General features: G+C 39.3%; 1 protein-coding gene across 6 annotated transcripts; it reads left to right on the forward strand.

Moving 5' to 3' along the window:
* The first annotated feature begins 165 nt into the window (after positions 1-165).
* On the forward strand, positions 166-18826 carry SCML1 (Scm polycomb group protein like 1). 6 transcript variants are annotated; one of them, XM_081277936.1, is made up of 8 exons: positions 166-374; positions 6071-6220; positions 7443-7556; positions 8564-8641; positions 12381-12485; positions 13195-13732; positions 15331-15482; positions 16961-18826. In XM_081277936.1, the coding sequence occupies exons 2-8, from the start codon at positions 6188-6190 to the stop codon at positions 17093-17095; spliced, it is 1155 nt and encodes a 384-aa protein (XP_081134062.1). In that variant the 5' UTR covers positions 166-374; positions 6071-6187; the 3' UTR covers positions 17096-18826. The 6 variants fall into 6 exon arrangements, with proteins under 6 accessions (XP_081134062.1, XP_081134063.1, XP_081134064.1 ...); XM_081277937.1 differs by having other exon boundaries at positions 8567-8641; XM_081277938.1 differs by having other exon boundaries at positions 7464-7556.
* Positions 18827-23896: the final 5070 nt, after the last annotated feature.

Genomic DNA, 23896 nt, shown 5'->3' on the forward strand with positions numbered 1-23896 from the left:
GCCCTTCCGAAGTTTCCCTAGCAACACTGTGCTCCTCTACGGCAGTTCAGGTGCCCGTGGGATTGGCAGTTCAAAGGCCAGGGCGTGTCATGGGCGACCGCCGATTGGTTCTCAGTACTGGTCCCGCCCCCATTCACGCACGTGGAAACACCTTCGCCGTGGGCGCTGGCTGGTCCATTCCAGTGTCAAACGCATCCCTGTGGTTCGCGACACGTGTGCGCCACAGGGGTCAAACCTGGTTTCCGGCACAAGGACCGTTCCAAATTCTGTAGTGGCCATAACCGTCGTCCACCGGGAAGGTGGAGGTTGAACCACCGCGGGCGAGTTTTCCGCTCGGTGGGGAGGCTGGTTTGGCGGATTCGGGACCTGAACAGGTCTAAATATATTTTTCCTTCTCTTTAACTTTCTTTTTCTTAGGTGTCAGGAGAGTACAACCGTTAAGCGACTTGGCTTAGTGGCTGGGACTCTTGGGGGGAAGAGGATTGGCTTTACGGGTAAAGAAAGTCTGCACTTCACTGCCCCAAATTTCAACGGAGCGAGCGGGCGGCGGGGGGGGGGGGTGTTGGGTGTTTTCCTGGGCCTCTTCCGGGTCCCCTGGCGCGTGTGAACTTCTGAGATTTGATAACTTATGCTGGTGCCGACTTTCTGGGACGAGTTGCTTCTCTTTGCAACCTGTTACTTGGCGGAGGCGGATGGGGAATGAGAAAAGACCCAGACTCTCACTCAGACTTTTTGACTTTAAAGAATTGGCAAACTCGCGAGTTGATTCGGTGGCCTATTTTGAGATGTAGATTTTTGCGGTGTAGATTTTGAGGCTTTGGAGATAACTGCATTTGGTCAAAGACCGTTCCGCCTCGCTGTTTTATTGTAAATACCAAAATGATCAAGAAAATAAAGATGCGGGGGTGTTGTAGAGACGCGTGTTGATCCTTTTCTTTGCTGTTAGAGGGCGGGTGCTGGAGCCAGGAAAAATGTGGGGATTCCGGGAAAGCGGGAGAACTTTCCATACCTGCAATGTGGTCCTTTGAGAGACTAGGGTCTTAATCTGTTGGAAATCGCTTGCCTCCTTCCTCTGCCGCCTCCAAGTTTGGGATGCTCTGGGTTTTATAACATGAAGTGATAAAAACGGTTTAATGTTTACAAATAGCAACTTCTCCGCGGGGCATTTTATAAAGCAAGACGTGGGCTAGGTGCGGTTTCAAGCATTTGTCTGGCTCGCAGCAAGTGCTGGGCGACGCGGTATATTTTGGCTGCCTTATCCCCATTTGGCGGATTTTGTAGCTTCTAAAGTTGGATATGGACAATGGAAGGGCTTCTTTTCAGAGTGTTACCGGAAATTTTAGCAAGCGACCGGTTGGTGTGTTTACATACGGTTTTGTTGTAATTAAATATATATGTATATTGGAGCGGTCTGCCCTGTATTTGTTGAAGAGTTCCTGGGGTGAAACGTTGTTTCAGCCTCATCATTGTGAACTATGCTTGTATGGGATAAATTGATGGCAAGTGAATGCCTTGCGCGGCGGAGTGAACCTTTACATAACTTTTAAAATTGTTTTTAACGTGTATTTAATGTCTACAAAAAGTTTTTTAGTGTCTTAAAAAAAACAGATGTCTTCTTGTTCTTATGTTGTTGGGATTTTAGGTTTTTAACATGAAATATAAATGGGTTTCATTTTAGGTAAACCCATTTTTTGCAGGATTTTGAATTTAAAGAATGAAATAAATTGTGCTTGATGTAGTAGTGGTGGATCTCTAAGAAAATGTTGTAGAAGCTGTGCTCGTGTACCTTTTGGGAACACGTCAAGGGGAATTAAAATTTATGGTGTACCTGTGATGAAACAGGCATGATGCTGAGTGTTACACAGCCCAGTGAAGGAGATATTATTCCAATTTTACCGGTTAGAAAATTGGGGCACTGAGAATTATATATCTGTTTAAAGAGAAATTGCAAATTTTGCAGTTCGAATTTGGATTCAAGTGTTGCTGTCTAAAGCCCAGTTCTTTGCATCATGCCCTGGGCACTGTAAATAAAAATGTAACAGTTCTTTTGCAAGAAAGAGCAATTTGAATTTGAATTTAAATGTTTCTGACAAACCCCAGTTCTTTGCATCATGCCTGGCACTTAAAAGATGTAACATTTCTTTTTCAAAAAAGAGTTGTTATGTCTACAGTGTACAGGTACAATGTGAATGTACATTGCATGTTATGATCCTGAAGGTTCATTATCTATGTGCTTCATGACTAATAGCTATGTTGGGTAGATGTGGCAAATATTCAAATAAGCAAATAAAAGCCAACAGGCATTGTTCTAAGCATATGCTGTGTATTAATTTGTTTCATCCTCATAAGTATGAGGTTTGTACTGTTATATCCATTATACAGACTTAAAAATGGAAACAGAATTTAAGTTTTCTAAAGTCATACAGCTAGTAAGTGGAGGAGGTGAGATCCATACCCAGGTATTCTGGCCACAAGCCTAAAGTCTTAATGCTATTTGATGCTTCCTCTCATGTAACTAGACAAGTGCTACAGTTGCCTTAACCCATTGAGTCCCAAATTTTCAGTTCTGTGAATATTTCAATATAATTAACACAAGTGTATTAAAATAGATTGGGAACCATAGGGTGTATATAGTAACTACATTAATTACTATTACAATTATATTCTTATTGCATATTATATGCTGTATTTAAATTTTATAGGTGTTCCACATCTGAAACAATGGGACAAAATGGGTTAAAGTATAAGCATTCTTGTGGTCAGGAAAACAGTGTCACCTCCAGATGAAGACATTGTTGACATAGCATCTTGGCTTTTGGGAAGTGGAACTTGAATTAAGCCTTCAAGTTGAATAGATTCTCCTAGGTGGAAAGACAGCAGGGTATTGTGGACAGGGAGCATGATAGGAGCCAGAGGCTCAAATAATACAAAGTCAGTGTTGATTTGTAAATGTGCCACAGAAGTAAAAATGTTAAGTGCGCTGTGTCAGGCTCAGTGCTATCTATCTGTGGCCACATTTGGCAGCATTGTAATTAATACAAGTGGGGAATTGTCTGAATGTAAGAACCTATAATAGTAGTAGGCCTGCTTTGGCTGCAGAAGGCCAGGTTTTAAATATTTTAAGCTTAGAACAAGGGGGCAAGTGGTAAGAGGTGACCTGACAGGTAGTCAGGGTCCAGTTTATGTAAGGACCTTGTAGGGAGGCACTGGAGGAGCTTGGATTTTATTGTATATTGTTATGGATGGGATTCCAGGTGGCTTTACTAATAGAGAAGAAAAGGAGCTTGGATTTTATTGTGTATTGTTATGGATGGGATTCCAGGTGGTTTTACTAATAGAGAAGAAAAGGAGCTTGAGTGTGGAGGTAGGCTGCAACCCTTACTAGCTGTGAGACTTAGGTGAATTACAGTTCTTTGCCTCAGTTTTCTCATAAGGAAAATGGTGATCACAATAAAACCTACCCCATACAATTGTCAGTAGATTAACAAGATAGACTACTTAACTAAGAAAAAAAAAGAAAATCCAAATTAAGTTAGAAATAATTAATGATTTTAAATTGTGATTTCTTAACAATTCTGAAATTATGATCAAATTATCATCCTCTGGATAAAAGCAATTTGTCAAAGAAAAAGTAGAATAATTTGAGTGGATCAGTAATCATGGAAGAACTTAGAAAATGTTATAAAGTCTGGCACAGAGTTTCTTTAAACTCTTTCAAGCCTTTAAGGCACACCTTTCTGGTGTGATGTAAACTTTTTCAGAGTGTAAAAAGAAATGGAAGGCTTCCCAATTAATTTTGCAGAGCACTTTTGATACCAGGAGTTAATAATATACCAGTATGGGTTCATTAATTGTGAGAAATGTACCTCTTACTAATGTAAGAGCTTAGACATGCAGTTTCTAAATAAAATACCAACAAATTGAATGCTATTTTCCATGATCAGCTGTATCCCTCACCCAAAGCATATTAAGAAATGTATTAATATGCTACATTAGTAGATGAAAGGAGAAAAAGTCATTGATGCCAAAAAGTTTCTTGGTTGAATTAAGCCTTGAAGTTGAATAGATTCTCCTGATGCCAAAAAGTTTCTTGGTTTAAATTTTCAAATGTGGATACTATTGATATTTCTTTGACCCACTGGTTCTACTTCTAGGGATTTATTTCATAGAACTACTTGCACCAGTGCAAGACTGTTCTGCGGTGTTCCATGTAAGAGCAAATCTTTAGAAGTAACTTGAATATCCATGAACTGGGGACTGGTTAAATAAATCATGACATATTTACCAGATAGCACGTTAAGATGTTAAAGTGACTGTGATGTATCTTAAGGTATTGGTTTGGAGTGACTTTTGCTGGTTTTTTGAGCTTTCTATTAATTGAAACATATACTGTGTTCTCTTGCGTTGTCTTCTACTCAAGGTTATGGTTGTAAAGTTCATCATTGCTGAGAGCAACAGTAGTTGGTTTATTCTCATTGCTGTAAATACATCAAAGTTTCATAACTTTAATTATTCAGAGCTTAAGTTTGTTTTCTAGTTAGAAAAAAACAGTTTTAAAAAAATAAAATTTGATGGCAGTTACATCTCACATTGGATGTGTTTTATAACTTGGAATTTTTACACAACATTAGTCTAACCTGGGATTTCTAACCTGGGATTCATTCTCCCGTCTTCTTTATCTCCTTTTGGTTTCTCTCCTTTGGGTCTTTGGTCATTAGTGTCACCACAGTAAAGGGAAGAGGAAACAGGAAGGAGATGAAATCTGAATCTCTTAATTGTCTTCTCATTGCTGCTGTGGCTAAGGATGGTTTAAAGTAAATTAGCTTTTTTATTAATGTACCCCTCCCAGGAGCTGTGATGCTGGTGCTCAAATAGAATTTCTAGTACATAATCAGTGTTATTGTGGTCAGTGTCTTGTTTTGTCTAGAATTCTAGACTTTTGGCTGTATTTGACATCCATTTACTTAGGTTTAATCATAATTTTAGAGGTGAAGTTTTCTTTAGAGCCGCTCTGAACAGGTTTGCACGTGCAGGTGAGGAGGCAGTGTCTGTAGGGGTCTCTCTCCTCCACACGGTGGCAGTGGTGGGGCCCAATCCAGAGCTGACTCCTGGTGCTCCTTTTAGAGGCATGCTGCCTCCCCAGGTCAAGAGCCCTTTTGATGGGCTGGGGATATAGCTCACTGGGTAGAGTGCTTGCCTTGCAGGCACAAGGCCTTGGGGGTTTGATTTTAAAAAAAGGCCTTTTTAACTCCTTTACAAAAGCAGTTAGCAGTGGTGTTCTATTGTTCACTTGTTCCCAGTACTCTGGGGACTTTAAGTTGTTAAGCAATTTGGAATTGATTTTTTTTTTTTTTTTTTTGGAGCAGGGAGAGGTTCCAGAGATTGAACTCAGGGGTATTGGACCACTGAGCCACATCCCCAGCCCTATTTTGTATTTTATTTAGAGACAGGGTCAATTTTTGCTGAGGCTGGCTTTGAACTCATGATCCTCCTGCCTCAGCTCTCCTGAGCCACTGGGATCACAGGCGTGTGCCACCATGCCTGGCTTAACTTTGATTTTTATTCCTAGACCTGGGCAGTGTAGCCCTTTCTTGTTTTTGTTTTGTTTTGTTTTGTTTTGTTTTTGTTTTTTGTGGGTTTTTAAAAAACTTTTTCAAATAGGTGAGTTGATTTTTGTTTCTTTTTGTTTTCCTACTTTTTTGGGGGAGGGGACCAGGGATTGAACTCAGGGACCACTGAGCCACATCCCCAGCCCTATTTTGTATTTTCTTTAGAGACAGGGTCTCACTGAGTTGCTTAGCACCTTGCTTTTGCTGAGGCTGGGCTTTGAACTCGAGATCCTCCTGCCTCTGCCTCCTGAGCCGCTGGGATTACTGGCATGCGCCACTGTGTTGGCCCCAACCCTTTCATTTTTAAAGATTTATTCTAAGTTTCTATGGAAGAATTGTTTTGTCGCTCTTTAAAATTCAAACAAAACTTAAGTTTGAAGTGCTATTCTCAGAACATATCCACATTAAAGTTATTTAGGTAGTAAATGTGTAAAGTAACTTTTTTATGCATTGCTTTTCAGGAGTAGGAGGTTTACCAGTCTTAGGTGACTAAGCAGTTTCACAAATAAACCCTTCAGCAAGTTTAAAATTAATTAGGCTCAACTCACTGGAAGTGGACCATCTGCTGATACACAGAAATGATGTCTAATTGTTCCAGTGAGATGGATGTGGTTTGTATTCAAATTGAAATGTCTTTATTCCTTTTGTTGTGCTGTCATTGTTTTCTAAATTCACTTTAATTTCATATAGTGTTATGCATAGATCCTAAGTAAATTTTTCACCATGAATTTTGACTGATATGTATAATACTTCTTGTGAACATTGGTGTGCAAGTTTCTTTGTGAGCTTCCACTCACATTTCTTCTGGGTAAATACCCAGAAGTTGAATTGCAAGGTTATAGAGTTGATGTTAATTTAACTTTGAGAGACTGCCAAACAGTTTTTCAAGGTGATTGTGCTAATTTTGCAGTTCTAGTATGTTCTGCTGTTTCTTAATCCTTACAAATTGAACCAAAATATATTAAAGCATACATAATGAGGCCTAACAGAAAACACAGTTATTTAGTCACATAAGGAAATGACTATTAATGCCATCTAAGTAGTCTGTGTGACTCTTAACTTGCATTAGCCCTAATGTTTTTCACCTTTGGAAATAATATTAAATATCCACCAAGAGTCATTTTTAACAAAATTATGTGAAAACACTTTGAAAAGCATAAGGCACTATACAAGAGATAGAATATTTTATAGGTCATAGTCTATACCCCAATTCCATATTATTTTGGTTACCTATCAGTGCAAGGAGAATCCAGATAATATGTATGATATATTTTGAAACAAAGACATACATAGCTACCATGTGTGTTTATTTTAAAATTATTCCTAGAGTTCATGACTTATTCTTGGAATAAATACTTATACCAAAACGTAGTAGTTATTTACACTCCCTTACTTATTTTTACCTTGTCTTATTCCAAGAATGTTTTAAGGTAATTTAGAGATTCACTTATCAAGAAAAAGTGAGTGCCTGAGTGTGTTCTGTTTTGTCCACAGAGTGGCACTATTGGACTATTTAAAAATCAGGTCATTAGAAGCCATGGAACATTTTATCTTTTGTTCATGGTTAAAAATGTTTGCTTTTAAAGCAGTTTTAGTGCAGAAGACTAGTCTTCCCACCCTGAAGCACAAAAGGGGTTCAGCTCTCTGGAGATGGTGCAGTAGTGTAGTGGGGTTAATGAGAACACAGTTCTGCAAGTACATCTTTTTGTGTAGTCAGTGTTTACAGTAGGCATAGGTCCTTTGATATCAGTAATAGGCTTTTGAAGCTTCTTAAAAATGAAGTTAAAGTTCCCAACATCTCTTTTAGTTTTGTATTTTATCTTTCCTGTTAAGTTATTTAATAATCTTCCTCAGATCAAAACACCAATACCAACTTACGAAGAGGAAGATGATGATGATAACACTGTTCTTTACGCATATGAGCCAAATACTACATTTTTCAATAACGTAAGTAATATTAATTGCTAGTTGACAAGTATGTTAAAATTTGCCATTTGAAAGAAAAAGATTTCAATTCTTTTTTTGGGGGGGTACCAAAAATTGAACTTGGGCACTCGACCAATGAGCCACATCCCCAGCCTTATTTTGTATTTTATTTAGAGACAGGATCTCACTGAGTTGCTTAGCACCTTGCTTTTGCTGAGGCTGGCTTTGAACTCATGATCCTCCTGCCTCAGCCTCCAGAGCCATTGGGATTACAAGCATGTGCCACCGCACGCAGCTCAATTCTTTATGTACTATGGAAGTCCTTTAAACTCCCACTCAAGGAACTGTTTCTCTGCTGAGTTTGTATGCTTTCTTTCCTTAGACAATAAGCTCTTAACCATTTTGCTTCTCTCTTGTCCTAGGAAATTCAGAGCAGTTTCGTACTGGTAATCCAAACCTAGTTTCTTCCGATAAATTCTTTCCCTGGCACCCCCCTGTTCCTTTTTTCCTTTGGATGTACTGTTTTCTTGTACTGAGATAAAAAAAGAGACAGCAATGTAAGAATTTTTCTACATTGGTGAAAATTCCCACAAACACCCACAAATCTCATTTTGTGAGGGGAATTGGGGACTCAGCTCAGTACAGGGTGAGTCTTCAGACTCTTTAAAAAGAGACAGGGAAAGCACACTTTGTTCTTATTGTTGTTGTTGTTGCTGTAGATGGACATAGTAACTATTTATTTTTATGTGGTGCTGAGGATCGAACCCAGTGCCTCACACATGCTAGGCAAGCACTCTACCACTAAGCCACAACCCCAGCCCCTGTGATCCCTTTCTTAATGGGCAGTTATCATTTCCATTATCAGAATAATGTGAATTTTTGTCTCTGCTTTAAATTGTCTTTTGAAAGGTTGATGGAAAATAAAAACAATATTAAAGAGATAAATATCAAGTCCTTTTTCTCCCCTAGCATTCAGTGGGAGTCTTACTGAAACAAAGCATTAACTGCTTACTTTTAAAATATTATAGCAGGAAAATGTCCTATTGGACACATCCTACAATGATGAGGAGCAGAAAACCGTTTTGGATATCCTTACCCATTGTCAGGTACGATGTTCTATTCCTTCTGTGTGGTTTTTTTAAATGTTTTTTTCTTATTTTTTAATTTTTAATTTCTTTATTCTTTTTAGGCATACATGACAGTAGAGTGTATTTTGACACAGTATACATACATGGAGTATAACTTCCCATTCCTGTCATTGTACATGATGTGGAGATACACTGGTCATGTATTTATACATGAACATGGGAATGTTATGTCAGATTCATTCTACTGTGGTTTTCTAAAATGTTAAAGTTAAAATTCTCTTTATCTCATATAAACAGAACCTGTACAATTATTTAAAATTTCACCTTATTAAAGTATTTATGATTACCACCCCATTGTGATGATTTTAAACAGTTTCTAGTTTGAATAGCATTTGCAGGTAAAACTTTTGAATCAACAATACTTGGATCTTAGGCGCTTTAAAATAAAACATTAATAACCAAATGTAGTTGTGTCTCTTTCATCTAGTTTGCTCAGTATCGAATTAAGTTCCCTAAAAAATCTAGAAAACATTGACTGATCCGAGTGGATTTTAGTATGTGCCTCACTGCAAATCAAGATATCTCCATTGAAACAAAACGGCAGCCTATAAGTGTTTTTAGGAGTACATCTTACATAGTTTTTTTTTTTTAATTTTTAGTTGTAGACAGACACAGTACCTTTATTTTATTTATTTATTTTTATGTGGTGCTGAGGATCAAACCCAGTGCCTCATAAATGTGAGGCAAGCGCTCTGCCACTGAGCCACAACCCCAGCCCTAGTTTGTTTTTGTTTGGTACCAACAGAGATTGAACCCAAGGGTGCTTAACCACATCCCCAACCCTTTTTTATATATTAGAGACAGGGGCTCACTGAGTTTCTTAAGGCCTCACTAAGTTGCTGAGGCTGGGTTTGAACTCACTATCCTCCTGCCTCAGCCTCCCTTGTCCCTGGGATTACAGGCATGCACCACTGCGTCCAGCTCATCTTACATAGTTTTTTTTTAATCTTTATTTTATTTATTTACTTGTTTTATATGGTGCTGAGGCTCGAACACAGTACCTCTCACTTGCTAGGCTGAGCCACAACCCCAGCCCAATCTTACATAGTTTTGAGATTTTTTTTTCCAGGTTAGCTTGTTGGTAGAGTTTGATAGAAGTTTATAATTATCAAGGGTTTTGTAAGCTGCATACCCCAGAGGCAATGACAGTTTATGAAGAAAAAAAAATGTTCACCTATAAAGTTTCTTAAATAGAATGACTAGGATATTTTGAAAAGTAAAAGTCCGTGTGTGTCTTTCTCATTCTTACTAGTGCCCATAGGACCTAGAGCCTGGGATGGGCAGAGCTGTGCAGAGGTGCTGGAGAGGCAAGGAAGAGGGCTGGGATTTGGGACAGGGCTCTTGTCCCTTGCCTGAGCAGCCTCCTAGGCCTCTGCACTGCTCAACCAAGGTCTCTGAGTAGTTGTGCAAGCTGGGATGGGATATGGCATCTTAGATAAGAAGTGCCCAGGTCCCCAAGCTCTACCCCAAACGACACACAGGGGCATTTCTCCGAATGTGTGCCTTTTGCCATCCTCTGCCTCCTTCCTTACCATTCTCACTGCCTGGTGCAGCCCTTTACCCTTCTGTTTCCTTCCTCCCAGTTCCCTCCCCTGACTCCCACCCTTGCCAGGCACCTGCTGGGTTCCCAGCTCTAGGGCAACAGGCTGGGAACCCTGGGCTGTCTCCTTTGAAGGCTCCTTTCCCTAGCCCCAGTCCACTCTACTGTGAGAGTTCGCACCACACACTCTGCTGCCTCTTCTTTGCTGGAGACTGGAGAACCCAGGCAGCCATCTTTCCAGTCCTGATTTCTGTCCCCACAGCCAGCACACCTATTGGAGCTGAGCCATCCTTGTTCTGACTCCTCCTCCCCATAGGATAAGAACAGTGTCCTGTGCTGCCCAGGGCTGGTCCCTCCACTGGTTTCTGGCAGGCTCTCTTCCCTGTGCTGAGACCTCCCTGGGGGGGGCATCTCTCCCTTCCTGTGTCTCCAGCCCTGTCTCTGTAACTCCCTCCCTCAGAATATCCTCCCACAGCTTTAAAACATCCCTCCTAGTTGCTGCCCTCAATCTCACCCTCCTTGACAACCCAGCTCCTTGGATGTCTTTTATACTGCTAGCTAAATGTCTAGCTTCCTGTTTTCTCTCTTTTGGAGTGTTTTTGAAGATGCTGTTTCTTCTGCCCTTTCTGCCCTTCCAATGTATCTTTACCTGGCTGCTGTTTTTTTACCTTTAAATTCTCAGCTCAGACATCACCTCCTCTGAAAGTCCTCCCTGACTGCCAGCCCAGGTTCAGTGTTGCTCTTCTGGGCATTCTTAGCCTCCTGTTCATACCTGTGCCATGCTACTGGTGATAATAAAAACAACAAGAATGCCAATAGAGTACTGAAGGTTGTTGGACCTGTCATTGTGTACTTGTGTTATCATTGGTGTTAACACAATGCTTTAGCAAAGTTCTTGTCTTCAGTAGAACCCCTAAGACATTTTCATCCCAAATTTTGTACATGAGGAAATTGAAGCACAGAGAGGTCAAATAACCATAAAGCTAGTAAGTGTTAGAATTCTAGTATTAAAGCCAACTGTGTTCCCTAGAGCCTACACTGTTTGTCCCAATGCACAGGTCAGTGGTTTCCCTACTTGAATATGTCTCAGGGTTACCTGGGGGGCTTGTAAAAAAAAAAAAAAAAAAAAAAAAAAAAAGCTTGGTGCCCTTGCTCAGATTTGTGATTTTGCATTTCTCACAAGCCTGCAGGTGATGTTGATGCTGCTAGTCCAGGGACCACATTTTGAGAACTGCTATTCCAGGCTCTATTAAAATTGTCTCTTTACTTCTCTCCATAGCTGAGATGGGAGTTGCCCCAAGACAGGAGTTTTGGGGGTTTTGTTTGTATTTTTAATGTCTTAGCACCTGGTGAAGTGGTTCCTATAGGTGGAAGGCCCTTAGTAAATTTTTTTTTTTTTTTTTTTGCCCAAGGGATTGAACCCAGGGGTGCTTTACCACTGGGCTACATCCCCAGCCCTTTTTATTTTTTACTTTGAGATAGAGCCTTACTAAGTTGCCTAGGGCCTCACTAAGTTGCTGAGGCTGACTTTGACCTTGCAATCCTCCTGCCTCAGCCTCCTGAGTCACTGTGATTACATGCATGCATCATGTACCTGGCTTTAGTAAATGTTTATTTGATTGAATGAAGAAATGTTTCTGGTCTTTTAAATAAAAGTGTGGTTTTGACTGAAATTTCTGTGTATTTCAAGAATCTCAGATTTGTATCATTCACATACTAATGGGCACATATGGGGACATGTACTCAGTGGTTTTATAAGGTTAATTGTTGACTGCATGATTTTAAAATACTTTGAAGCCAAAAGTCACATCTGTTGGGTTTGGCTCTGTATAGAGTGTGGAACACTTGCTGTCTTTTAGTTCTTGTATAGAAGGTGACTCTTTGGCTTTTTAGCAGATTTGAACACTTCTTTCCTAAAATAGCACCTTCCTTGATGTGAAATGGAAGCATCCTTCCAATGTCCATGTGGCTTCGAGTAGTGTAGGAACAGTCGAGGCTCCTTGACTGAGCCAAGAGGGTTCTGTGTCACCAACAGGCCTCAAGTCAGAACAGACATGTGTTTCACTGTGCCTAGCAGTTTGAACTTGGCTTCATGGCATTTTCACACATTTTACTTTGCTTTTGAAATAGGAACTATAATACATTTTCTTTTAATAGGTTATATATGATGCTATCCAAAACCTGGATAAGAAATTTGATGTCATTAATGGAAAGTTGTCAAAAATCCAACGTCTGCGTACAAAATCCTTTTGGAACTATCGCGTAAGTATTCTATAACTGTGATAAATGTAAAGCTGCCAGTCAGTTAGAAGGGCTAGAGAATTAGTAGCTGTGTAAGATTAGCAAGGCTGGTATGTACTTTGTAGGAGCAGATGGGGAACTGAAATTCTATAGGAAAAATGCTGGTGTCATGACAGTAAGTTCAATAAATAAATGAATGAATGGTAGTGAGTATTTGTATGTTTGTACCCATAATATATAAACACAATTAAAGGGCTGAGGGTATAGGTCAGTGGTAGAGTGCTTGCCTTGCATGAATGAGGCACTGGGTTCAATCCTCAGCACAGGAAGAAAGTCTGTGAGACACAATTAAAATGTAGGCCAGAAGAGGAATAAAATTTAATCATATAATCAAGAGAGCATTTATTTTAGTAATGTAAAATAGTTTTTATGTAAAATAAATATTAATATATTAACTACTTATTTTTTCTTTCTTTCTTTTTTATACTGGGAATTGAACCCAAGGGTGCTGTACCACGGTGCTATGTTGCCAGTCCATTTTATTATTTACTTGGAGACTGTGTCTAGCTAAGTTGTTTAGGGCCTCGCTAAGTTGCTGAGTCTGGCCTCTTCTATGCGATCTTCCTGCCTCAGTCTCCCGAGTCTCTGGGATTACAGGCATGTGCCACCATGCTGACCTTATTTCTCTTTTTATTCACTGTTGATTATTGTTGGGCTTGTGTCATTTCAGAAGCCACTTGGATTTGCATGCAAAAATTATAATCACCTGCTTTCTAAAAAAGTTAAAGTCCAAAAAGCAAAAAAGAAGGAACGTCTCAATTCATTCTCCTATCCTGAAAGTTACAGCCCGACTTTACCAGTTCGCAGACCAGAAAATGATGATAGCAACATTGTGATCTCATCTTTTCAATCTGAGGAATCCCAGGAGATGGAGCAGGAGTCCCTGATCAGGGATCAGGAGTCATCCCTCAGAGATAGCCCACCGATCCCACCACTCTTCTCTGGGCGTTCATTCCAGACCTACCTCAGAAATGATGACAACACACATGGTCCTTCTATAGTGTCCTGCTTTGCCAGCCCCGGGGCTCGCAGCACCAGCAGCCTCTCTTCTGCTGGAGTTTCCATAACAGTATCCTCAAATGGAGCCTCCATGCCAGTAACTACAAATGCACTGGCCCGAGGAGAGTCCAACGCTGATATGAAGAATTACCCAGGCTTGCTGGAGAATACACATGCTCTGTCATCTCACCACATGTCATCTGGTTTTGGTGAGTTTGGAATGACACATGTTACAAATATCACTATTTAACCTCTCTTCTTTAACATCCTCCATATGAGCTAGTGGAAGCTGTTTCCTGTTTTGAGAGCTGGTGATGGTATTAAGGGTGACTATTATTCACTGAATATGTATTATGTGCAAGGCACTGTGTTAAGCAACTAATCACTGATATCCTTAATGACCCCATTGTGAAGTAGTTTTTTTGAGGTGGGTGGGAAGGGTGTACCTGGGATTAAACTCGGGGGCACTTGACCACTGAGCCACATCCCCAGCCCTATTTTGTATTTTATTTACAGACAGTCTCACTGAGTTGCTTAGTGCCTCACTTTATTTTGCTAATGCTGGCTTTGAACTCCACGATTTTCCTGCCTCAGCCTCCTGAGCTGCTGGAATTACAGGTGTGCACCACCGCACTCGGCCCATTGTGAAGTTTTTAATATTGTTATTTTTATCCCTTTCCCTGGATGAATAACTCAAAATACTCCTAGAATGACCAGAGAGCAGATGATAGGAAAGAAAGGACATGCCTTTGGCTAATCCACACCCCAGAAGATCAAATTTGTTTTGAGTCCTCGCGGCTCTTGCAAATGACAAAACCCTCTTCACTTATCACACACACTCTTTAGGGAGTCGAGTGCTTTGCTTGAGTGAATGAATACTTGTCAGGACACAAAGAAATGTCAACACAATTTAGTGAACAGCACAGCTAAAACACACTGAGGTGTGAGTACCTAAATTGTTTCATGTCTCAGTTATTTCTTTATTAAACAAGTAAACCTTCAACTAAAACATCTATTGCTATGCAATTAAACATGAAAGAAGAATCAAATAAAATGTTAAAGTTACTTCTGACTTAGCTCAGCAGAAAATAATCCTGTTAAAATTCAGATTAAGGGCTGGGGGTATAGCTCAGTTGGTAGAGTGCTTGCCTCACATGCATAAGCCCTGGGTTCAATCCCCAGCACCAAAAAAAAAAAATTCAAATTAACGTTTAAACCACAAGAGACAGGAATCTATAAAGAATTAAAGTGATGCTAAAAATATCCATATTGAAACTATGGGAGAGATTTGGTGAAAGAACGAATTTGGTCCTCCAAGATAATGGGGTTGTTGAAATTCCTTGATTAAAGTGAACAAGTTTAAGCAACTATAAAATGGTAAATTTTGGGAGTTTCCATTGTATTTAGTAAAATAAACCTGATTTAGAGAGATTGAGAGAAATTCATTGAAACACTTAAGAATGTAATGGGTTAGGTTAGATTTACCTAATTTAATCCACATAATGGATCTTTTGCTGTATGGCCCAAGAGGCCTTGAATTGCTTGGTCTGTTTTATAATTTTTAAAGCTTTAAGGGAACTTCCGAAGCTGCTTCCATTTGGAGGCGGTCAGATGGGATGCTCTTATGCAGCTGTCTTGATCATCTTTAATGTAGGCTTTTACTAATTTTACAGTTGGAGTCTTGAGTCCTTGCTTGGGTATGTAAGTGAAGGTTCCAGAAATTAGACCATTACTCCCTACCTAACATCTCTTTCAGGATAATGATCAGGTCAAGTGATTTGTGTTTTTTTTTCCCCTCATTGTGAAGCTACAAGTTCACCAGTTCAATCTGAATCCATTGTGATGAACCAAGACTACCCGGAGGATCCTTTAACCTGGTCTGTGGATGATGTGATCCTCTTTCTGAACCATACGGATCCTCAGATGTCAGGTCCCCTCTCTGGCCTCATTGAGCAACATGTAATGTATCTTTTCGTGGGGAGGGTTACTGGGGATTGAACTTAGGGGCACTCAACCACTGAGCCATATCCCCAGCCCTATTTTGTATTTTATTTAGAGACAGGGTCTCACTCAGTTGCTTAACACCTTCCTGTTGCTGAGGCTGGCTTTGAACTCTCTATCCTCCTGCCTCAGGCTCCCAAGCCCAGCCACTGGGATTATAGGCGCTCGCCACTACAACTAGCCTGTAATGTATCTTTTGATCTCCGGGCAGGCCTTTCAGTTAGATACTGAGTTGTGTGGATGGTGGGGGAACCCTATCAACTGAGTTTGCCATTTAAGAGAAAGGTTATTTTGCCCAACATTAGATCCTTAAATAGGAGGTTAATGGTCTTTCTTTAAATGGGTATCCAAGTGCCTAATATTCTAAACAGCCTCACATTCTCAAGAGGATGGTTCTGCATTGCCACTTTCAGGTGGACCCCCCTTTTGTAAAGACAGATACAAGGATCCTCCCCACCCTTCAACCTGTTCCCTGCTTAGCCCTAGGACCATGAGTAGGAGAGGGCGACTACAGTCTGTAACAGGGTGGCCTTCTTACTATGATACCCAATATATCCAGCAACTAATTCCAATCGATTCAGTTCTGTTAACCTTATATGGTTTGTGACGTTTTATGATTGCTGATGCCCTCAGGCTGTACCAGACCCTTTAAAAAGCAACACCCTGGGCTAAATTTTAAGTTCTAATTTCTTCCATTTCTGGTTTTACTTAGTAGAAAATGTACAGAAGATGCCTGGCAAAGATGGTACTATAAGGGATTTCAGGTCTTTTCAGACAGTGATACTTGATTAAGTAAAATTTTTTCTTTAAATTGGAGCGTGTAAAAAATCAAATAATAATATGCCTTAGGCAATGTAAGTTGGTTAGTTAAGATAATACGAAATTTTAAAAGAGTGCCTTGCAACTGTCAAATAATATTTTTACTGTGTGTCCTAATGAATACAGTCAGTGGCCATGTATCTAATGTGCCATTTTCACTGTGATAAGAAAACCAGCAGTTTCACATCTAATTAGCTTCAGACAACTAATTATTTTTATCAAAAATACAACACTGTATAGTATGTTTATAGTTTGCATTGACATCAAGATACTCACATTCCCAGCCCTTGTCAGGAAGCTAATGAACATCTGAAATGAATTTCTGTCATTCATAGTTTTTACTTATTTTGTCATAGATATGTGGTATTTAATTCAACATATGGTATTTAATTAGGTAGTTTGACAGAGTTTATTTTTAAAATATTAGGCCAAATTTTTACCAAATGATGCTTCACTGTGCAGATTATATTTTTAACAGTCTTTATAGAGTAGATGCATATTCAGAGACTGGAAAGAGCTGCTCTCTGATTTGTTGCACATGTTCTTATATATATAAAGAACCAATCTAATCAAATATGAAAATATTATTAATTATTGTAATTCCCTTCTCTCTGTAGGAAATTGATGGGAAGGCCTTGCTGTTGCTAACCAGTGACACCATGATCAAGTATATGGGGTTGAAGCTCGGAACCGTCTTGAAACTGTGCCACTACATCGAAAAGCTTAAAGAAGAAAAAGGCCTCAAAAATTGAGTGTTTGCAGAAGTTTAGAGTAGGTTTACCAGTTCCTTCTTAAAGTCATTATTCTGTCCTTAGTAGTTTCTGTTTTGTAGAAGGTTCCTCTAAAAAATGTTATATCCACAATTGTAAAATGATAAGTCAGTGATAAGTCAAGTCTACTTATTTAAAAACAATTTAACATTTTAGTATTAGCACATTCAAATTGAAAGTTCATTCTTTATGCCTTTTTGTTATTTTTCATCATATAGTTTACAAATACACTTCATGTAGGAAATGGCAAAAAAACCCTTTGATTTATGTGCATCTTTATATTTAGAGTCACAACAGCTTAAGAGGAAATACAACCTCTAGAATGAAATCCATATGGGGGAATTTTTCCTTAAAAGAGAATATATAGGCAGCTTCTCTTTCTCAATTATTTTGTCTGATATGTTTTACCAGTTTCCAGAAAAGAAATAGCTATATAAAGTATTTTACTCTCTGTTTTTATCTTTACATATTGCACTTGTTAGATTTAGAGGGGAAAAAAATGAGTTTATAGACTTCTTGAAATATTTGTACCAGTTTGGGGATAAGTTATAGGATTGATAGAATGGTCATTTTATGCAAGAGATATTTACTGCTGGAGTAGTGTAGGTGGAGTCACTATTTTATTTGTTGAAATACCTGTTATTTTAAAGCTTACACGTTTTGGCTAAGGTTAGACATATAAATAGGAATTAATTGTCCACATCTCTCTATGAAGATACCTATATCCAAGTTTTTAAAAGAATCTTATTTTTGTGACATGTGTTTATTCCTCATATGAGTGCTATTTCATACTTTTCTTTTATTCTATATGTGAAGTATATACACAAGTAAATCTTTTTAAATTTAAAATGGCATTTTGTACTGTTTCAGAAGAAATAATGATCCAGTATTAATGAGATGTTTTTATTCTGTTATATATGCCATATTTGCTATCACTAGTACCTCTCAGCTTATTCTTCAGGGAATCACATTCACAATCAAAAAACCAATCCTTGGGTTGGTTCCCATTTAGGGAAGTTCTCTGTCTTGTGTAGTATTTCTAATTATTTTACCTGGTTCTGAGCCATTTATCCTGCTAAACTTTGAATGATAACATTAGTTCCAACTTATTGGTTTGGGCTTAATTTTATAATTTTAAAACTTTTAAGAGAAATATGTTCATCATCATTATTCTCTTATTGTTAAATTGTTTAACTTTGGCATAATATTTTTAAGCTATGAGAATTGGTGCTAATAATTGTATTAGCCACTTGTTATAAATGTTAATATGCTGGGCATGGTGGCACATGCCTATAGTCCAAGTTATTTGGAGGCTGAGAGTGGAGGATTACAACTTTGAGGGCAATCTCAGTCTCTTAGTGAGACCCTCTCTTAAAATAAAAACATAAAAAGGGTTGGGGGCCACCCCTGAGTTCAACCTCCAATGCTACAAAAATAAAAATAAAAAAGTAATTGTTCACCAGGGGCAAGAATATACACTTTGTTTAGACAACCAGCTGTATACACAAGTGTAAATATTTATTGGGCACATATAATTTAAAGGATGGCTTTATCTGTATTATTCCATATGTGGTACGAAGCAAAATTGTAACTTAAACTTGGTCTTCTGTCAAATTGTTTGTATGAAGATGCTGTGCCCAGGTGCTTTAACCTCAGGTGTTTGAAAAATACTATGTTTCACTGTTTTTAGATCTTAAAATATAATAAAGTTGAATAACTGCAACAATTAATGCCAAAGCCTCAGATTTGATTTCTCTTGCTTTCACCATATCACATGAGTGCATGTATTTGTTAAAGGTGAAAAAGGGCCATTTTAGTAAGTTCTGTGGTTTTATATGTTCAATTACTTGAAATTTAAAATATGCCCTGATTCTCTTGTTAAATAGATACCTAGCAGCAAAGGGCAATATCCTTTAAAGGAGACTCCAGGGGACCCAGAAGAAAATTAAATCAGTGAGTTTTATTTGTGCTCACTGTTGCTGAGGTTTTAATGGGTTATGCGAGTGTGCTGGAAAGTGCCTTCCAAATGCCTCTTCCTGTCTAAGTTTGTGTGTCTCTCTGGCAACTCTGGCTGCTCTTTAACCATTAGGAACATAAGCTGCCTCTCTGATACACCTGTTTTGTTCCCCCTGCCTTTAGATGGCCCAGCTTACATGGCAAGTTCCTCTTGGAGAATACAAGTGACAACCAAGTAGCCTTAATTATTCAGCACCTGTGTTAACTCCAGTGAGGACCCAAGCCAGGCTCACTGCTGCTGCTTCCCAGTAGTGTGGCCTGTGGCAGGCAATGTGTTTTTGGAAACAGGGGCCCTGACCAAGGCTCCAGGGATGATGCTCTACAAGTTAGAATGGGACTGTCAAGTGACCTGAGATTGGAGTGATAAGCACACCTTTTCTTCCCTATCCTGTGTGTAAAATTTTAAACCAGAGGCTGTCTTGCATATTACCTATCCTGTGAATTTTTTTTGTCCAGACTTTTAAAATGATCTTTCTTCTAGTTTTGCCTATCAGTCCACCTCTTGACCCTCTGTAGTCCACAGAATTCTTCAACTTGAGCTCTCAGGCCTTCAGGCACATCCAGCATTTGCTTTGGTCTTTCATCTGGGTGACTTCCCATCACTGGAATGTCTTCTAGTATGTTCTAGAGTGGGATTTCCCAAACTTTTAAACCCAAGTCTTCTCTTGCAGACATAAAAACATCATGCCCTTCTGTAATATTTTTTTACCCTTTTTTATTCTAATTTGACAGCAGAATACATTGAATTCATATTATATAGAGAGAGCACAATTTTTTGTATCTCTGGTTGTACACAAAGAATATTCACGCCATTTGTGTCTTCATGCATGTACTTAGGGTAATGATGGCCATCTCATTCCACCGTATTTCCTACCCCCATGCCCCCTCCTTTCCCCTCCCTCCTCTTTGCTCTATCTAAGTTCCTCCATTCCTCCCATGCTCCTCCCCTCCATCCCCATTATGAATCAGCATTCTTATATCAAAGAAAACATTCAGCATTTGGTTTTTTGGGATTGGCTAACTTCACTTAGATTATATTCTCCAACCTGCAAATGCCATGATTTTGGACTCGGTGGTAGAGCACTTGCCTAGCATGCATGAAGCACTGGGTTCGATACCCAGCATCACATAAAAAAAAAAAGGTATTGTGTTATTCTGTAATATTTGAAATTTGAAAATAACCACTATATCTATTAACAGTGTAAATTGGAGTTAAAACATTTTTCAAACTATTTGATGGATTTTACTTGCGCTTGGCTGGTTAAATGAAATAGGTTTAACTGGAGTCTTTTTTTTCACACTCTAATTTGTTATATATGACAGCAGAATGCATTACAATTCATCTGGGGCCTTTTCTATGATCTGATTCTAGGATGTGCTTATGAAGTCCTCTGAGATTGGTCAAGGCAATGAGGGAAGCTGTGGGGTACACAGGATGTACAGACAATGGCCTGCCTTTAGAATGTATGGCACACAGTTTTCTTTCCTCTACTTTCCTGTTATTCAGAATTTCAGTACAGTAGTGCTAAACATTTAGATACATTCCTAGAGGTTTCTTAACAGTCCTGCTGTTTAGCTCTGAGAAACACTTGTTCTTCATGATGTGGTTAAAAAAGGAAATAAGGTTGAAAGGAAATAAGGTGTCAAATGATGTTATAAGCGTAAACACATTCCTTTGTCAGTAAAGACTATCAGGAGTCACGTACAAAGTATCACAAAAAATTAGCAAAACAGGCCAGGTGCGGTGGTGCACACCTGTAATCCCAGCAGCTCAGGAGGCTGAGGCAGGAGGATCACGAGTTCAAAGCCAGCCTCAGCAACTTAGCAAGGCACTTAGCAACTCAGCAAGACCCTGTGTCTGTCTCTGTCTCTGTCTCTGTCTCTCTCTCTCTTTCTCTCTCTCTCTCTCTCTCTATATATATATATATACACACACACACACACACATACACACACACACACACATAACCCTGTATCTAAATATATGTATAAAATAGCTGGGGATGTAGCTCAGTGGTTAAGTACCCCGGGGTTCAATCTCCAGTACCAAAAAAAAGAAGGAAAGAATGAAAGGAACAAATACTAGGGTAAATTGCCATCCTGTTTGTTTTAGTCAGCTTTTTCACTGCTTAGACCTGACCAGAACAATTGTAGACTAGGAAGTTTATTTGAGGGCTCCCAGTTTCAGAAGTCTCAATCCGCAGTCAGCAGGCTCAATTCCTTGGGGCTCAAGGTGCAGCAGAACATCATGGCAGAAGAGTGTGGCAGACAGAAGCAGCTCACATCATGATTAGTAAGCAGAGGAGGCTCCACTCTCCAGATACAAAATATATATCCCAAAGCCAAGCCTCCAACGTCCCACCTCCTCCAGCCACACCCTGCCCACCTTCAGTTACCCCTCAGCTAATCCCATCAGGGGGGATTAATTTACTGATTGGGTTAAGGCTCTCCCAACCCAATCATTTCTCCACTGAACCTTCTTGCATTGTCTCACACATGGGCTTTTTGGGGACACTGCATATCCAAACCATAACACTGTTGAATGAAAATACAGATGTTTAAGAAAATACATCTTATGGTGGAATCTGAGGGTGCTTTTCTGGAAAGAGAAATTGTCAGGAGGGGAAGACCCTCATCTCTTCACCACAATCCATCCATACTCTACCCTCTCAAAAGGTGCCTCTTCACTTTTCACATCTCTGGGTAAATTCCTCCAAGTACAAGACCTGGTTGTTTCAAAGTTATCACCACTCTCTGTTTGGCTTTTCTAGTTGTTAACTATTTATATTTGCTTCTCTGACAAGGAGATTTATTTATCTTTTTCATTCTTATCACCCTCATATATAATCATCGTACACCTGAAAATGCCCCTAATGATTGTTTTTATTTTAGTTATTGATAGACCTTTATTTTATTTATTTTTATGTGGTGCTGAGAATCGAACCCAGTGTCTCACACATGCCAGGTAAGTACAATACCACTGAGCCACAACCCCAACCCCCTAATGATTCTTATTTGCCAATATACCCTGTTCCTGTGTCCACAAGTCTCTCCCTACTGGGAGAGTCCGCTAAAATCAACATCACTGTAAATGACATTACTACCAAGTAAGTTTTTATATATCATAAAATCATGGTGTTCACTGTAGCACTTCAACCACTATGTAAGAGCATGACCTTGCACCTAACTGTCCTAATAGCCCTAGACAAATTTTTAGCAGTTGTGTCACTGTTACGAGATAAGCTGGACAGTTTGGGAATTAAAAATTCCAAGCATATGGTGGGACTGCAAATTAGTGAGGCCAATTTGGAAAGCAGTATGGAGATTCCTGGGAAAGCTGGGAATGGATCCACCATTTGACCCAGCTATCGCCCTTCTAGGACTATTCCCTGAGGATCTTAAAAGAGCGCACTATAGGGATACTGCCACATCAATGATTATAGCGGCACAATTCACAATAGCTAGACTGTGGAACCAACCTAGATGCCCTTCAATAGATGAATGGATAAAAAATGTGGCATTTATACACAATGGAGTATTACGCAGCACTAAAAATGACAAAATCATGGAATTTGCAGGGAAATGGATGGCACTAGAGCAGATTATGCTAAGCGAAGCTAGCCAATCCTTAAAAAACAAATGTCAAATGTCTTCTTTGATATAAAGAGAGCAACTAAGAACAGAACATGGAGGAAGAACATGAGGAAAAGATTAACATTAAACAGAGACAAGTGGGGGAAGATAAAGGGAGACAGAAGGGAAATCATATGGAAATGGTAGGAGACCCTCAATGTTACACAAAATTACATATAAGAGGTTGGGAGGGGAAAGGGGGGGAAACAAGGGAGAGAATTGAACAACAGCAGATGAGGTAGAGAGGGAAGATGGGAGGGGAGGGGTGGGGGGATAGTAGGGGATAGGAAAGGTAGCAGAATACAACAGTCACTAATATGCCATTATGTAAAAATATGAGTGTGTAACCAATGTTATTCTGCAATTTGTATTTGGGGTAAAAATGGGAGTTCATAACCCACTTGAATCAAATATATGAAAGATGATATATCATGAGCTTTGTAATGTTTTGAACAACCAATAAAAAAAAGAAATGCAATCACAAAAAAAAATTCTGAGCATATCCCTCCAGCCCCTGCCAAGTTTTCCTCTTTTTAAAGTTCTGCAAATAAGGAATCTGCTAGGTAAGGATATTTCTGGAGGGAACATGATGTATTAGGATGTCTAGGCCTCCATTAGTGATAGACCCAAAATGCAATGTGTCCCAAGTACACTAGCAGCTTATTTCTTACAATCCTAAACAGAATTGGCAGTTGGGAACTCTGGCTCCACATTCCCCTGTCAGGGCTTGGGGTTCTTTGATTTCAGTTGGCATCACACCTGTCTCTTCTGTTCCCATTGCATCGCCTGGAATTCAGTCACATGACCATTCCTTACTGTAGCAGTGCCTGGGAAAGTGTGTGCCCACAAAGATGAAGAGATGGGTCTATGTAAAGAGCTAGGGGTCTCAACCATATATCATGATCTTAATAGCAAAACATAACCCATAAACGCCTCATTTAAAGCCCACTGATTTCCCTGTTACATCCTTTTACATGTATTGAACTCTTAAACCTGACTCCTCTTATCCTCTTTCCCTGCTTTACTTTCTCTATATCGCTTAACCCTGTAACTCTTGCCTCATCACTAAATACCTATAAAAAATTGAAAACGCATAATAGCCCTAAAAACTAAAATGGGCAGGCAAGCTTTTGC

The sequence above is a fragment of the Spermophilus citellus genome (assembly GCF_964194105.1).
Source record: "Spermophilus citellus genome assembly, chromosome: X".
Classification (NCBI taxonomy): Eukaryota; Metazoa; Chordata; class Mammalia; order Rodentia; family Sciuridae; genus Spermophilus; species Spermophilus citellus.